This window comes from Eptatretus burgeri, chromosome 2 (genome assembly GCF_056783735.1).
Source record: "Eptatretus burgeri isolate ZD-2024b chromosome 2, Ebu_testis_v1, whole genome shotgun sequence".
In the NCBI taxonomy this organism is placed as follows: domain Eukaryota; kingdom Metazoa; phylum Chordata; class Myxini; order Myxiniformes; family Myxinidae; genus Eptatretus; species Eptatretus burgeri.
The window spans coordinates 42,949,637-42,967,136 of NC_140962.1; the positions used below are offsets into that span (position 1 = coordinate 42,949,637).

General features: G+C 41.6%; 1 protein-coding gene across 2 annotated transcripts in view; it reads right to left on the bottom strand.

Moving 5' to 3' along the window:
- Window positions 1-5,150: 5,150 nt before the first annotated feature.
- The window catches only part of LOC147031917 (beta-arrestin-1-like), a 54,214-nt gene continuing 41,864 nt past the window's right edge, over window positions 5,151-17,500 (bottom strand). For both annotated transcript variants that reach the window (XR_015054944.1, XM_085869138.1), the window contains 3 exons: window positions 10,599-10,657; window positions 9,094-9,112; window positions 5,151-7,835 (listed from right to left, as the gene is read on the bottom strand). Coding sequence is in view for 1 of the 2 variants with exons in the window: in XM_085869138.1 (XP_085725264.1) it covers window positions 7,733-7,835; window positions 9,094-9,112; window positions 10,599-10,657 (181 nt within the window). In the remaining variant the exon portion in view is untranslated. The remainder of the gene's footprint in view (window positions 7,836-9,093; window positions 9,113-10,598; window positions 10,658-17,500) is intronic.

Consider the following 17,500-nt stretch of genomic DNA (forward strand, 5'->3'; position numbering starts at 1 on the left):
CTGTTTAGGTTTCTACAGTTTGAAGATAATTTAAATTGGACCTGCATTTATAACTCAAGCTTGCTTGTACAGCTGGCAGACAAAAATGGAAACTGATGTAAAGTCACTTAATAGGGCGTTGGCCCACCAAGTGCGGACAGTACGGCCTGCATGTGCCGTGGCATGGAGTCCACCAGCGTGTGTAACTCTGCAGGAGTGGTGCGGCACCACTCTTCCACGACAGTCAATCAACTCACACCTGCTTGATGGAGGTGGAAAAACACCGTCTCAGGTGTGGTTCCAGAATATCCTATAAATACTCGATTGGGTTCACATCTGGTGACTGAGAAGGCCATTACATTTGGATAACAACAGTGTCATGCTCATCAAACCAATGGGTGACCTCATGCGCTCTGTGGATGGGGACATTGGACACGACCAGGCTTGGACAGAATTTTTATACATGACCCTAAGTATGCTGAGATGTTATTTTCTGAATTAACACTTGGGCCACACCTGTGTGGAGGCCATCGTTTGCTGTCCCACATTTACCCAGGTGTTTACATTTTTCTGTACACCACCTGTATGTTATTACGAGCTTGGGGGTGTGGGTGGAGAATGGAGTCAGATGTTTGACTTGTTCATTTTGTATGTCGATGTATACATTTTACATATAGAATCTGCTTTATATGTTTACTACATAACATTATCGATACTATCGCCTTGTCTGTATTTGTCTTTTGCCAGAATGTTATTGTGCAGAAACTAAAAAAAAAACAAGTGAACGTAACAGTCCATCTTCTTTTCTGACCAGACCTTGACGAGGTGCGAACTGAAATGGTTACTGGGATGGAACAGCTGGTCATCGTTTTTTTATTTTTCCTTCTGACAATTTTGCTGAGGGCATAATATATTTGTGAAAGTTACCCACCATTAGTCAAAGATTTAAATGATGGTAGTGGCACCTGGATGGAGAGGGAAGGAGAAAGAGGGGGACATGATGTTTTGGTGGATGCTGAAGATCGAGCTGCGTGAGGATGGGGAGAGATCGGGGAGGTGAGGCAGGTGCTTGTGGGTGATTTCTGATTGGCTGATTATCCAACAAAAGATAGGCTCCATGAAACATCAGGAAATTGAATGGCAGCAAAATGACAAAGTCATGGGGGGTATGGAGCACGCTTGTTTGAGGCATCATCATAGGGCGACAAGGCTGAAGTTTTTGAAGGAGCCAATGAGTACACAATCTGTGAGCAGGATCACGGTGCAGTACCACCTGAGGCTGTAGCTGTGCCTGATGATTGCGGGATGGCACAAGCTAGAGGCAGAATTTTGAAGCCAAGAATTTGCAATGAGTCATTGCAGAATGCATGTTGGATCAGGGATTCAATAACAACTTTGGCCCTTTGGTTGCATTATTTGTGCAGTGACAATTCGAGTATTTATATTCAGGCCAATAATCTAACCCAGACTAGACAACTCAAATGTGTGCTACGGTGTTACTTTTCTGTGCCATCCTGTTGGACTCTGACATAATATTTTCTTCTTGAAGAAAGGAAGAAGGTGATTTCCCACCGCAGAGATCCCCTCCCTTCCCTCGGTATCAACCACTGACATCGACATAACAAATGCTGAGGTTTGGGCTGAGTGCCATGAGTGAATAAAGAAAGTGGAGGGAGAGTGCAAGAGTGATTAAACAGGGAGGAAGGTGAAGAAAATATAAAGGAGGTTGAGAAGACATAGGTGCAAGAGAGGAAATAAATGGAAATGCATGGAAAGGAAAGGAATTTTGGAGGGGGTTGGGGGGAGGGGTAACATAAACCTTAGGAATGACCTTCAACCTTCATTTGACCTTTTTTCTATCATTGTCCTTCACTGCAGATTTTTGCAACCTTGATTGAGTATAAATACTGTATTACTCATACCTCAAATATATGATATTCACTCTTAATCTATCCCTGATATTAACCATATTAAAGCTTTATAGTGTAAAGTTTAGAACAGTATGATATTGCATCATCGATGCAAGTCTAAATTAAAGCTTTTGTTTTTTTCTTTACAAGATCAAGGCTCATGGAAGAGCAAGGTGATGGAGGACATCAACTGACATTGGAGCAGTGGGACAACTCATGGATACTAAGCAAGAAAATGGATAAAAGAGGGAAGGAAACACAGGGCTGAGAGAGAGCAGAGGCGGTAAAATAAAACAAAGGCCTCATTGTTGACCTGCCTGCGATGTGAGAGAAGCAGAAATTGTGCTTTGGACACATTGTGAGAGATTATAATAATGTTGAGAGCTTTAAATTTGACCGAATCCAGGAAAGAAAGATGTGATGATGAGGCCCCAGCCTATTGGGGAGAGCACAATACTTTCACCCATCCATTGGGACCATATTTTGTGCAGAGCATTGGTGCTGCCTAAGCAGTCTCCTTGACTATTGGGCACAATACTGGACGGGTCGCCACTACGACACAGGATACCAGCAAGCTGGCACTCATTTTGCCAACCTTGAAAGGATGACAGACAGAGTCAACCCCACCTGGTATTAATTCAATAGATAAATGGAATTTGAACTCAGGATCCTTGGATCCCAAGCCCACCACCCTAAACTTTCACCCAATTTAATTTAATTCCACCCTTTTGTTCTTTAGCTTCCTCTGCTGGCCCATAGCACGATATTTCATGATCGTCGTCATTTATTTATATGATTCTGTTATTTCGTTCCTGTTATTGTAATTTTATAATAAATTATTCGCCTATAATCAAGGCGGTGTAACCAGTTGGCTTCTGTGGCGCGTTAGGCTCCAAATCAAACCATTTGGGATGTTACAAGAATGAATATCACTGGACTGTCTGACCATCTGAGTTCTCAATTCCAAGAGCTCTGCCCCCTCTGGGCATTGCAAACTGCCACCTTTAGGTTCATAATAATATCGAAGCAGGGAATTTAGATCTGAATCTTATTACTTTGCAGATGTTTGTATTTTGTGACAAACCTTAAGGATAACGTCCTTTAATTTTCAATGTATGCAGTGTGCTGTTTCCGAAACATATTTACAGGTGTGCCGGATAAAATACCTACTTTTAAAGGTGCTGATTACAAAACTTGCTTAGAGCTGCATTGGTTACTAAATCTACTGATGTAATATATAAAGATCTTTCCAACTGACTGAATCACTGACCTTTTGGGTGACGTAGAAAATCACTGATATTAAAGATCGGTACATTTTGGGTGACGTAGAAAGTTGAAATTTTGCATGCCGATGGAAACCTCTCTCCCTCCTCAAAATCCTGGTGGCGTTTAATCAAATCTGTTTCTGGTGTATGTTCCCCCTCCATCCCTTCCCTTACCTCAAATGGCCGCACTGCTGATACCACACGTGATAAAGCTGAATGTCTAAACTCGGTGTTTGCAGCTAAATCTTGTGTCCTAAACCCATCACTTTCTCTACCCACTTTACCCAGTCGCACCCAACTGTCCCTGGACTCTGTATCCTTTTCTCCTGACAAAGTGGAGAGCTTGCTTTCAAACCTCGAGTCAGATTCTGCAACCGGTCCAGACGGCATCAGCCCACGTGTCCTCAAAGCCTGCTCTTCTGCTCTTGCTCACCCTCTCTCTGTTCTATTCACCCTCTCATTTGCCCAAGGTCATCTGCCATCTGCTTGGAAATCTGCTAACATCACTGCCCTGCATAAAAAAGGTGCAAAAACAGATCCCTATAACTACAGACCAATCAGCCTTCTCCCAATCATCAGCAAGGTGATGGAATCCATCATCGCCTCAGATATGAAATCCTTCCTCTTCTCCAATGGCTTGATTTCCAATCAGCAATTTGGTTTCAGACCAGGTCACTCTACCCTGGATATGCTGCTTCTGCTCTCCCATCAATGGCTGGAGGTCCTCAATGCCAGACAGGAAATCCGAGCCGTATCCCTGGACATATCACGTGCTTTTGACACAGTCTGGCACCCTGCCCTACTCACCAAACTCTCTTCCCATGGTATTCAAGGCCATCTCCACTCATGGCTCGCAGACTTCCTCTCCTGTCGCAGTCAACGTGTGGCCCTAAATGGAGTTCTTTCATCCCCTCTTCCTGTGCAGGCTGGAGTTCCTCAAGGTAGCGTTCTGGGCCCTGTTCTTTTTCTGCTTTTCATCAATGATCTCTCCGACTCTCTGGAAAATCCTCTATTTCTCTTTGCCGACGACTCCACCCTCTGCCGTACCATCTGTCATCCCTCAGACCGGCAAGCAGCAGCTTCTTCACTCACTGCAGATCTGGATAAAATCACAAACTGGTCCAACACGTGGAACATGTCTTTCAATCCAGACAAATCTCACACTCTCACTATGTCTCTTCAAAAGGACCGTTTACAAAACCCCCCCATCCACTTTCTCAACAATCCTCTGGAAGAAGTCTTTTCTTTCAAGCTTCTGGGTCTCACTATCTGCCATGACCTTTCCTGGGAAAGTCACATTTCCAACCTCGCCTCAAAAGCCAGTCGCCGACTGGGAATCCTCCATCGTGCAAAGTCCTTCCTCGGCCCTCTTGAGCTCCTGACCACTTACAAAGCTTTTGTCCGGAGCCTGATGGAGTACTGCTCTCCCCTCTGGGCTGGTGCTCCTGCCTCCCACCTTTCTCGGCTTCACGCTGTCGAAACCAGGGCATTTAAGATCATCGGCATCTCCCGCAATGAAGCTGAGTCTTTGGGCCTCTCACTCAATCACCGCAGGTTGGTCGGTGGTCTTTCTGTCTTCTACCGACTCCTCTCCAGCCTTGCCCCCCCTGCTCTCTCTGCGATTTGTCCCCACCACATTTCCACAGGGCGCTCAAGGTCCGCAACAACCCCCTTCTGGTAAAACTACCAAAATCACGAATCACTGCTCATCTTCACTCTTTCATTCCTCTTTTTTTTCCCGTCTTTGGAATAAACTTCCTCACTCTATTCTTTCCCATTCTTCCCTCCAGGCTTTCAAAACAGCTGTTCACCACCACCTCTTATCTTCCCCCATCCAAATCCTCGATCTTTTCTACCCCCGATAATCCACCCAAGCCCACTTCCTTCAATTCCCCTGCTTTCCTTCCTGAAAGTCCCTGTAATGTCCATCTTCTCTTCGCCATGTTCCCCGTCCCATCCCCATCCCTCTTCCTTCCACAGTTCACCTAATGTGTCTGTTCCCCACTGTTTTGTCCCTTCCACTCCCGCCCCTCTTGTCTCATGCCCCCTTGCTGTGAGTTGTGTGTTAGCTCTCATATGAGCCTCGACAAGGTATACAAAAAAAAAAAAATCAAAGCTGGTACACCAGGAAAAAATCACAGAATCATTGGACAGCATCCATAAATGAAAATATAAATAAATGAAAATTAAAAAAAAAAGAAACAAGTTAAAATCAGCTAAGATCCTCATCCTCTTTATGATGACGTCATAAAAACGAATATGACGTCATTGTGATGTATCAGGTTTGCGATAAATTATCTATGCTAATGCACGGCTTGATTCCTGCAAAAAATTCAAACATCTTGCCTAGTTTCGGAGATAATGGTATAGGCGATTTCCATTAGCGGCGATATTTATGACAACTTTTTTTTTCTCGGAAGAATTTCCAAAATCAGAGATGGTTACTGCCTGCGCGTGGGCTTTCTACATATACATGGCAAGTTTCACGAAGATCTAATGAAAACTCTGGGTTGTGAAACAAAAAATGTCAAAAAATAGGAACGATGTCATAAAAATTGACAAGTCTGAAGACGACAATGGTTCACGAGCGGTGTTTGACGATGTAGATTGTTTCAGAAGTCAAGGATGAGACAATGTGATAATGTTTGACCAAGTTATAAAAATGATCAACATGATGTGGTACGAGTGACAGGTTATTAGCTGCAAAATGTTGAAAACCTGGTTTCGTTCAACAACTTTAAAAATTTGACCTTTGCATAACCTTTAAAGGTCATAAAACAATGTTGTGGACATTAAAATAAGGAAACAGGATACGTGCTATAGCTTATTGGAGTTAGCTAGTCGAAGAAGGTCGAAAACCCGGTTCGATTCCCACAACTTTCAAAATTTGACCTTTGTGAACTTTAAAGGTCAAAGGTCAAGGATTATGACCTTTGGTGCAAAACTTCCTCTGGATCATTCCAGGAACAATATAACATCATATAGGCTATATAGCATTTCGCACTCCTCGGATTATCCATACTTTGATGAAATCAGCATAAAAACAAACTTGAAGGGGGCGCCACGGGCAAGGTGTTCGAGATAGAGCAAAATGGTTTCAAGACTTTAGGTGGGGAATGACCTCAAGATTATGCATAAAAAATATTGTCATCCTAGCTCTCAAAGTTTGGGCGGTCATTTGATTTTTATGTCAAAATTCGCAATTTTCTAAATTCGTGACCTTGACCTTGGGACAAAAATGAAAAAAAAATCGAGCTCCGTGGGGCTATGCAGGTGCCATTGGGCTAACCAAATACCGAAACCCCAGACAGATTCGACAAACCCCTCGGAGAAGATAATTTTTTTACGTCAAAATTCGCAATTTTCTAAGTTTGTGACCTTGTGACCTTGACCTTGGGAAGAAAATGAAAAATCGAGCTCCGTGGGTCTATGCAGGTGCCATTGGGCTAACCAAATACCGAAACCCCCGTCAGATTCGAAAAACCCTCTCGGAGAAGATGCAAATTGAAATCGGCTACCCCCTAAAAACATGTTTTTTGGGCGTGGCTCCGCCCATAATGGGCGCACCACGCCCATTCTCAAGAAAACGCAACTAGATCATGATATAAACCTCCCACCAAAATTTTATCAGGATTGGATCAAAACCCACGGAGCTATGCTCGGGACAGACAGACAGACAGACAGACAACAATAACGAATATAGTGGTCACTTATTTTTTTCGTGAAAATATTTTTTCGTGAACCAATATGACATAGTGATGTATCATATGTGCGGTAATTCATCTCTGGTAATGCCCTGTTCGATTCCCGCAAACAGAATTCAAAAAGCTTGCCTAGTTTCGGAGATAATTTTTGAGGCGATTTCCATTAGCGGAGATATTTTGACGTCACAACTTTTTTTCTAGGAGGAATTTTCAAATTCAGAGATGGTTACTGTCTGCGCAGGGTATTTTTACATATAATTTCTAAGTTGCAGGAAGTTTCGATGAAAACTGTAGGCTGTGAAACAAAAAAGTCCACAAGAAGAAGATGAAGAACAACAACGTGAGTAAGACTTGGAGATCATCCACGAGGATCTAAAAAATGCAGGTGAGTGACCTGAGACAATGGGGAAGCATGGTAATTGTGTGTGCCGATGGATATCAAAGCCGATACACCGAGATAAATCATAGAACCGGCGGAAAGCATCCGTAAACGAAAATACAAGTAAATGAATAAATAAATGAAGAATTAAATGCGGTTGAGCGACCCGAGACAATGGGAAAGCACGGTTTGTATGCTTACACAATGTGTAAGCACACCCTGCTAGTACAGTGTATGCATTGGTTACTATATTTAGTTGAAAGAGCACCAGCGACTATACTCTACTGAGAACTACAATTATTACTTGGTGTGTCTAATCACTGGAAGGCAACAAAAAACATTTTAAAAACAGTTTGTGGCCACGTTGAAATGGCCTTTTAGACTTTGGTGCCTTTTAGTGATTAGTTCTACCGTACATCTGGTGATTCCACTTGGGGATATTTAGTTCCTAATAACCACCATACTACTTTTCCATCCTCATGACTCATCATCCTCTTAATCTCCCTCGTTTGGTTCATCTTCACCCTCCTCATCTTCCAATTCAGCCCTTGAGATCGCCTTCCGTCCAAATTCCTCCAGCACGATGTTTTTAGACTCCCTGAGAAACAAAATATACATCATGGTACCATGCACATGATCGGTATTCTATGAAGGCATCAAGATCATTTCAAAATCTCAACCTTGAAATCAATTGGTAAAAAAAAAATATATATATATATATATATATATATATATATATATATATATACATACATATACACTATAAGATTTTAATGGTGTTACAAAAGTGAAAAGTGGAACTAAACCCCAACTTTTAGCCACACTTTTGGTATACCATTAAAACTCTGTGTATTCCGATGTTCACATCCCAAAATCATTGTGTACAGTATATTGTTGGATTCCCATGTTGGATGTGTTTCCCAAATACCTTGAAATAAGCCTTTTTCTTATAATCATGCATTTTTGATGAAAATTCCATTTTTAGGACTTTCAATAATTTTCAGGAGGTTACAATTCTCATGTTTCAAGATTATAGACATTTTAAAGCACATCGACCAGCAGGCGGTGTTCTCATCTGAGCCCCTGGCTCAAATCCCATCCACCATGTCTTCATGTACATATTATCTATTATTATAGTGTAGATGTGTCCACAGCAGTTTCTCATTTTCAGTCCTTATAATAATTGACGGAACGGTGTTTGTGTGTTTTCTGCGCTACTCCAACAGTTCTGGGCTGATTACATCCAGACTTGCTACAGAGGATCAACATGACCCTAATTAATGTAGAGGTGTGTTTTTATATTTGCCAGTGGTTTTGTGGCGAGGGGGGATGCAAATTCTCTATGTAAATGTGCATTGTGTAGCGCCGCCTCCAGGTGAGGGAAGGTATTACAAGTCTCCACCATTTAAAGTACAGTATTCTTGTCCCCACGGTTTCCAGTATTGTGAGCTGTTTTGAATTATAAGCAGTAGGTATGTTTTTGCTTCATGAACATAACCAGTTTTTTTTTTTTGCGCATACAGAGGTGTCAGCTGCCTAAACACCACCAAAATAAAGGTATGCATCAGAATAACGTGTTGCATGCTTGGAACAAGATCGCCTGTCGGGCAGGTACTCTGCTAGTTTGCTAATTTATTAAATGTCGTCTTTCTGAGATTACACCAATCCAGAAAAATATTTTGCTTTGCCAAATATTATCAGAACAATGGGGTTTAGGTTTCGGGACAACCATTTTGAGCAACAATAAATTCAGCTGTGCTGCCTGTCCTCTCTTGTGATCATTAAAAAAATCCTTGATATCTTTCTTAGATTTCGTGATTGTCTGGGTCCATGAGAAAAATAACACAAATACTTACAGAGTCGTCAGACTTGGTGCTGTCGCATCAAAAAAGAAAAAAATTCAGATGCATCGTTAGTTACAACATCATGTCTGAACTGAACATGACCAATAAATAAATAAATAAAAATAAATCATGGAATACCATTCCATATTAATTAAAATATGTCACAAGATTAAAATGAATAGAGTATGTGCTGCATAACGAATGTTACATTAACACAATAGGTTATGGAAGGCTTTGGTAACATGTTTTGTTAATGCATGACAGTGGAGAGGTATGCACACTCACCTTTGAGCTGTCAAGCCTGGATTTGAATCTCAACCCAATTATAAACTGTCACCCTGGTGTTTCACATGGAGGGCAAGGTATTGATGTGTGCAACATTCCTCAAATGGATGTTAAACTGGGTTTCCCACCTGTAAGTTCAATGGCAACAACCGATTGATCCAAAGTGGATTAGTAACACTACATTTGGGCCATTTTGTGTAAGACAGTGAATTTGGTGGATTAAGGTGGATAAGGATGCCCCCTCCTACCCTCACTGATGCCACCATATAACTCAGTGCTGGTTATATCTCCAGTATCCTGAATGTCTGCACCAGGGGCTCACTGGCTACCATTTAGTTGCTGTTGTATGTCTGTAATAACTTATTTTGTTTACAATCAGGGTGGTGTTACAAGTTCACTTCCATGGTGCAATTTGGCTCCAATTTAAACCATTTTGGAGGTTTAATAAGAGAACGAGTATCCACTCAACTCACGAGCCCCTCCAAGCTCGCAGGTTAAAAAAAAAAAAAAAAAAAAAAGAGTTGTGACGTCCATCCTCATGACATTTCATACTGCCACTGGGAGGTGTGTGACAGTATAATCTCTCAATACACCCGTTTTGCTTTGTAAATTGTGAATAGTTTCATCCGAATCCAAGAAAATGGAGGCCTCGCAAAATTTGAAAACCTGTACAAATTGTACCTGCTATCACAGAATTGCCCATCTCTCTCTGCCAAATGCTTTGAATGATCATGTGCACATCAGAATATGTTAATGAAAAATGTTGTTTATATTTGGCTAGAGCAATTTATTTTCATACAACGGGTTAGCCAGGTCGTGTTCTCATCTGAACCCCTGGCTCAAATCCCGTCTATCATGTGATTATCCATAATCTCCTAATATCCTTGTGATTCACATAAAACTACAATGATGTCTACCAATGTCTTTATCAGGCACATCATATATGCACGTGCAAGCTCATCCACAAACATTAATTTTTTATATATATATATATATATATATATATATATATATATATATATATTTATATTTTTAAATCGCTCCATCGTGCTTATAAGCCTTTGTTGCTATGTGAAAGGCAATATTAAATGATCCCCAACCCCATTCCTTCGTGGGTGGAGGGAAGCATTTTCGGCCCCCACAAAAATATATACCAGGCAAGGCAAGGTACCTACCCCCTGCTAGTATATTTTAAACTCCTTATACATCTGCTTTCTCCATTTCACACTCACCCTCCTGCTCTTTGGGTGCTGGATGCATCAACAGGAAAGGAAGCATCACCGCAAGATCACTGAAAAAGTCAGGAAGGCAAAATGGTTGTAAATAATGAGCTGTGTCTTCACATGGGATGCAAAGAATTATTAAGATGGAGAAACATGACGTATAATAATTGGTCAAATTGTTATTACTGTGATTATTAGTAGTATAATAATAATGGTAATACTGAATTTGTATTTTTTCAAATAACTTATCAAAGATGCAAATTAACAAAAATGAATCTATAATATTGTCATGGCCATAGCCAATTAGGTTAACCCCCCCCCCTCTCCGGCCCAATTGTCGTGGACGGGTGGTTAACACCAATTGCCAAGTGGTTTTCCTTTGAGATGAATACGTGATCCTCAGAGATTATGGCGTGCGCGGGAGGGGAAGGGCGGCAAAGACGGAGCAGATGAATGCACAGCACAAAGGGTTTATACTCAAACCCATGATGGATACAGACACCAGCAATTTAAAATAAACACGGGGATTTAATGAAAATAGATCAAATATTTACAATGGTAATAATTCATAATGTAATAAGAAAACGTGAGGTTAATTAAAGCCGATAGTTGAGGCGCCTCTACACACGGACTTTAATACAGACAAGGGGAAAACAAAATAAAAGAAAATCCTCTCTTTATTCTGGCACTTAGCTTGGTCCAGAGATGGTCTCTATTGAACTTTGAGGTCGAGCCGCTTCGTCCTGCACTGGAAGATGTGCCAAAAATGGTGCCAAGCCGCTCTCTGGGCGGGAAACATGCATGAGGTAAATCGTGAGGTGGTATTCAACCCCACAGCTCACCAACCGCCGTGCGGCTTCTTCTCGTGAACGAATATACCGAATGTCCCTCTCTTACATGAGGTCTTCTCACAACGATCACTCACCTTCCTCTGTGAATATACGACGACACAATCCCTGATGCCACGTGATAAGGCCACGAGACACGCTCTTCGTCCCTCCTCAGAAACGTACACACCTCACGGCTCACCCGAAAAGGGATGGCTAGCGTCTTGCCCAGCAAGCTACAAATTCACCAGCATGACCACGAGAATTGTGCACCCATTTCGTTGTGCTGAGAGGAGAGCAAAAACGAGATCCTCTTTCTCAGCCACGTTCCTCCACCAACTTTGCCCTCTCGACTACTGTTTCCTCTCACAACTGTTGGCTCTTCGAACCTGCCCCCCCCTCTCATGTCAAACTGACCAATCATAAGCCTTGGGGGCATGACTTGCTGGTATGAAGCCGGGGCTTCTCGCCTGCTTGGACGTGCAGCTCTGTTATTGTTGTTGTTGTTGTTGTTGTTGTTGTTGTTGTTGTTGTTGTTATAATAACAGAATTTTATTGCTGGTTTGTAAATGCAAAGACGTAGGAAAAGGTCACATGGGGCAATAACATACTGGGGGAAATTGGCCTTAATCCCTGTCTAATTCACACAGCACCATCCCCCATGTTGTGACAAGTCACACTTAAGCTCACAGTTTCCCGACTTAGTTTACATCGAGATGTCTCCTACACGTCCACGGACCAAGCAACCCTGTACAATCCTAACTTTCCTATGAAATTCCTCCATCTACCCCCACAACCGGAACAATACAAACACGTTATCGAGAGTTGCATAGTGACTCTCACCAAGTTATTCTTAGACGGTTGGTAAAGCATTCTTCCAAGATGACAAGTAATAAAGAATAAAGGTTTAACTCTGACTCTATAAATAAATACAAGAATTACCCAGAGGGAAAAATTGGGTACTGCCCTGGATTTTGTAGTTGTCATTCAATTATTATAGACCGAGATGTTCTCATGTAATACGAGAAGAAAAGTTTACAAAAGCAAAAAGTTAATTTACATAACGAAACAGACAATAAATGGAGAGTTCTAATTCTCTTCTTCATTCTCCTCATTCCCCCTTTTACTGGGGAGGTTGTAGTGCAGCATTTTGGATCACTCCTTTCTTGAGAAGGGCATCAACATATCTGTCCCATCTACATTTACAAGTGGATGTCAAATAAGTCTTTTTATCTTTGTGTATAATGAAGCGATGTGTATAAGGTGTAATGAGGTCGATCAAATCCCAGGAAAGCAAGAGGAAGCAGATAATGGAGTGAGATGTGTTTTGAGAAAAAAATTGAGAAAAGGAGGAGGAGGAGGAGGAGGAGGAGGAAGGAGAATGGAGAATAAATGATAGAATATCAGAACTAATGAGGGGGGGAGAGGGGAGGTAGGCAAAGAAGGGAAAGGAGGATGGAAGAGTTAAAAGTATGAGGAAGGAAGGGAGATATTTGTGACATAGGGAAAGGGAAATGAGTGGCAGTATCCAAAATCCCATCATTTTCAAACATAATATGGAGATGGCACCATTCTGGTGGCTCTGACTCATCACACAAATGTTATAAATGAATTAATAGTGCAATAATAACAAGTTCTTTCAATACAAAAATGTTAAGCACAGTGAAGAATGCCATAAAGAAAACCTTGGTGGCCTATTTTATAAATATTCAAATGTAACACCATTTCTTGTGACAAAAACAACAATATAAGGCTGTAAGGTGTGGTCTTCACAAAGCCTGTTAACACGCCCTTGGGAATTGCCCTGACCACGAGTGCATCAATTTTGCCATTCAAATCATCCTGTTACACCACCTGTATTAGTTTTTGCACTGTATTTTGGGGTTTGTTTGTTCTTCCCTTAAGCCTTGATGAAAGATGATTAATGTAACGAGTAATTCTTATTCACGTAATCATGTAAGGTCTCAAAAATTCAAGGTAACAAGGAGTATCTCCGAACATATATCTTTTTACATACGAATCAGTACACCAGAAACAATGAAGGCATTGATTGTAGGTTTGGAGCACTTAGAATTCCATCGACATAATGACGACCTGATGCAATGGCTACTCGGATCATCAGCTGGGAAGAGTCCATCATCTAGGTTTCAACCCTTCAATCGCAGAACTTCTGAATGAACAGCAAGTGCAGAGAGAGAGAGAGAGAGAGAGAGAGAGAGAGAGAGAGAGAGAGAGAGAGAGAGAGAGAGAGAGAGAGAGAGAGAGAGAGAGACAGAGACAGAGACAGAGACAGAGACAGAGACAGAGACAGAGACAGAGACAGAGACAGAGACAGAGACAGAGACAGAGACAGAGACAGAGACAGAGACAGAGACAGAGACAGAGACAGAGACAGAGACAGAGACACAGAGACAGAGACAGAGAGAGCTGCCCAAAGCCAGAGAGGGGGTGTACGGTTGATGCCTGAGGACAGCTTGGGCGAAGCTATTCCTGCATACAGTTTCACCTCCCTCATGACTCTTTAGAGACGGCGATTCCTTGTCTCACTCTTGCTGGTGGTACAGCTTTACCAGAAATGGGCAACTGGTTGCGATTCATTGTATGAAATGTGAGCCCAAGTCATACCTTTCCTTTTGCCCACTCAGCCTGCTCATGCTACCTCAAAGCCTTCGAGATAGTTTGTCATGATTTTAACGAGAAAGCTAACAGAAAGGAGTCTGTCATTCTCTGTTATGTATTTGTCTATATTTCTCTACAAAGAGAAAGAGTAAAGCCAAGTTATCTTTGGGATTACTTAAAGTGCAGTGAAGAGTGTAACCATGTATTCCTGTGTAACCAGATAATCCATGCTTGTTTGTGGAAGGTAACATTCATATGTTATGTTTTGGATGAATGCTTGGCTGTTATTACATGGTAACTTCAAATATATATATGTGTGTACATTTTGATAAAATTAACTTGTTTTCACCCCACGCGCGCATCGCACAATGCGGGTTTAAACAATTAGTTCACTATGTCTGTCAGACACACATCAGTCCATGATTGAGGAACTACTCAATTTCAATTAAAATGTACAACACTGGAGAACACGAATCGGAACATGAATCTGCAGTTTAGTAGTACTTTGGCTCTGAATTTGGTGAATTTACGGAGTCTAGATCGTCCCGAGTGCGCACTCAAGGTAGAGCAATCCCTTTAATCTGTCTGTGGGCTGAAAGGATGGCCGAGAGGTATGTGTACTCGCCTCTCAGCCGTCGAGCCTGGGTTTCAATCCTGACCCAGCTATAAAGTATCATCCCGGTGTTTCACAGGCAGGGTGATTCATAAATGTGTGTGCCATCCCTCGAATGGATGGTAAACGGGCATCCCGTCAGCCAGCATCCGTTGATCGACGTTAAAGATCTCATAACGTCCTTCGTAAAGAGTCGATGAGCTATCGCTGGCACCATGAACAAATTCCAAATTCCTGCCCCAACCAGCAGAGGGAAATGCATCAGAAGCACAGCCATGCATTCAGCCAAAGATGCTACCCTGCAGCCTTGTGCTGCATTCAACCAAAGAAGAAGTTTGTCTCTATCTCTTTCTCTCTTTCTCTCTGCCTGGCAGTCAAACAAAATTAAAAATTATTCCAAACAAGAAACACTGTTTTTAGGAATGTCAAAGGACACAAACAACAGACATGAATAACTAATTGAACATGTTAAATAAGGTGGTGTAAACTGTAAAAGGCGGTGCATCAACGACTCTAAACTTCCGATTCAGCATTTTTTTTTTTTCGAAACAGCCTTTTAAAACCTTTATTTTATTTCAATTGAATTATATATTTGAACACGAGAACACAAATGGCTTTGCTTGCACTTCCAAAAACTTTCAGTTTAGGAGTACTTTGGCAAAATTTTTATGCCGGCTCAACCAATTAAATTTTCTGTGCGCTCTAACGATGGAGTAACAAACAACGGCATTCAGACAAAAATGGTGGCATCTAGTGATGCAACAACAGAGCTAACTTACTCCTAAAGATGCTTGTTCGGTGCATCTTTTTCTCAAAGATCGCTCCAAAATCGTCAGTTTCTCCGATAAGAATTGGCAGAAGGTTCAGCTTTGGACTGTTCTGTTTAACACATCGGCTTTGCATGGTTGCCATCGCATCTGTTGTTCAAAGTTCACAAACAAAGCTAATATAGATATACATATATATATATATATATTGTGCTCAGAAATGTAAAGCATGAAGAGTTTAAAAGTGTTTGCCAGATTCGATTTTGAGTTTTTAACCCTTTAATGGCCAACTCAAATTAACTGCCCTTTTTCTTTTTTTCGCACATTCACTTGACTGATGCACTGGAGTTTTGATATTGTCAATAAAAATCAACCGCAAAACACCGTTTAGTCATGATAATTGGATATTCTGTACATCATTGACCATAAATACATGGTAAAATATCTATTAGGAGTTAAAACATAGAGTGGGTTTTACAGATGTGCTGAAATTCTGATGATTTGACAATCGAGCTGCAACGCAACCAAACTATTTCATGGTTTTGGCAATTTGTTTGCCGATATGAGCCAGTCAAACGTGTGTGTGATGATATATAGCGAGTTATAGCTGGCAAAGGATACGCTCGTGCTACGAGGATCCACAAACTCTCACTCCAGGCTTTATGGAGGCTGCCGCTTCCATGACTCTACGATTACTTGGATGGTGTTGATCCAGATCCGAGAGCAGAGGTTACTTCAGTCAAGCCATACGTATGGATTGGTAGAATTGGATTGGTAGAAAAGCTGTCAAGGAAGGAATTTAACCAACACATAAAAAATTACAGCGACAGGATAAAACATGAAGACCCAAACACAGAATTCTGGTGGCAATTTATGCAAATGGCTGGCATCTTACTGATTTTCACTTGAGCACAGTCCCATGGAATTTGGGACATCTATATGCGTTTGGACGTATGCTACCATACTTCTTCCGACATGATCATGTCAATTATACAAGGTGGGGTGCAGTCTACCTGTCGAGAGGAATAGGCTGCCTACAGAGGTTCATCTGGCGTTCAAAAGAGGAAACTGTTGTCAAAGAGTCTGGTTGTCGCTTCAATCATGTAGACCCAGACCATAGCACTGAGTGGCTAAATGCACAGGAAAGAGGAGCGGGGGGTGATTGGCATCACCAGAATCAGATTAGTGCTGAGCAGCTGGACACCATCGTATAATCTACGGACAATAATAGCTTCTCAGACCAAGGCTATGCTGATGATGAGTGACAAAGAGAATGACCACTCATGCAATGAAATGTACCAGAAGAAACGATGGCCAAAATATGCCACAGACAAAGACAAACTGGTAAAGACATTGCAGCAGTGCAACATGTTCGCCAGAGAAGCTGCTGCATTCACACTGGAAAATATTGTTAACAAGGATCTGGCTACCTCTGACATTCAAAAATCATTGCTTGATGCTTATCAGTTGGGCCAAATTCAACTCGAAAGCTTTGTTGAAAAACGTCTATGTAAAGCACGTGAGGATGAAGAGTGTGTAAACTTCAAAGCACTCATACAGCAGAACAAGGCTCCAACATTTGCCTAGTTTTATATCGTAGTAGACCAAACAAAAAGGCAAGCAGAACTCTGTTAACATGGACAGAAATATCTTACAAAGATTAAATGCTTACAGAGCAGGTCGCATTCCACGTCGACAAAAATCTTACAGCACGAGCTGATGCCAGTGCTACTGTCGCTAGCAAAAACAGATGGAAGTCTTCACACTGCCAATAAATCACTGCAAGCCAAAGTGTGAACCAATGATGTCACTATCCTGACAACTGTGACTTTGAGTGGGACAACCTGCTTAGTCATTGTTGGCCAAGCATTGATGATGGCTCTGGGAAAGCCAACAGACAAAACGACATTTGGTGAATATGCAGAAACATTTGCCAGAACGGTATACCACATGGGAGAAGCCGATGACACAGGATTGATGTAGCATTTTATAGATATTGGAAAGACTCTATCGAAGCGGCACAAGAATGAAATGCGAACATGGCTTACAACCTGTGAGACGTCATGAAGAAAGTTGCGTAGTACC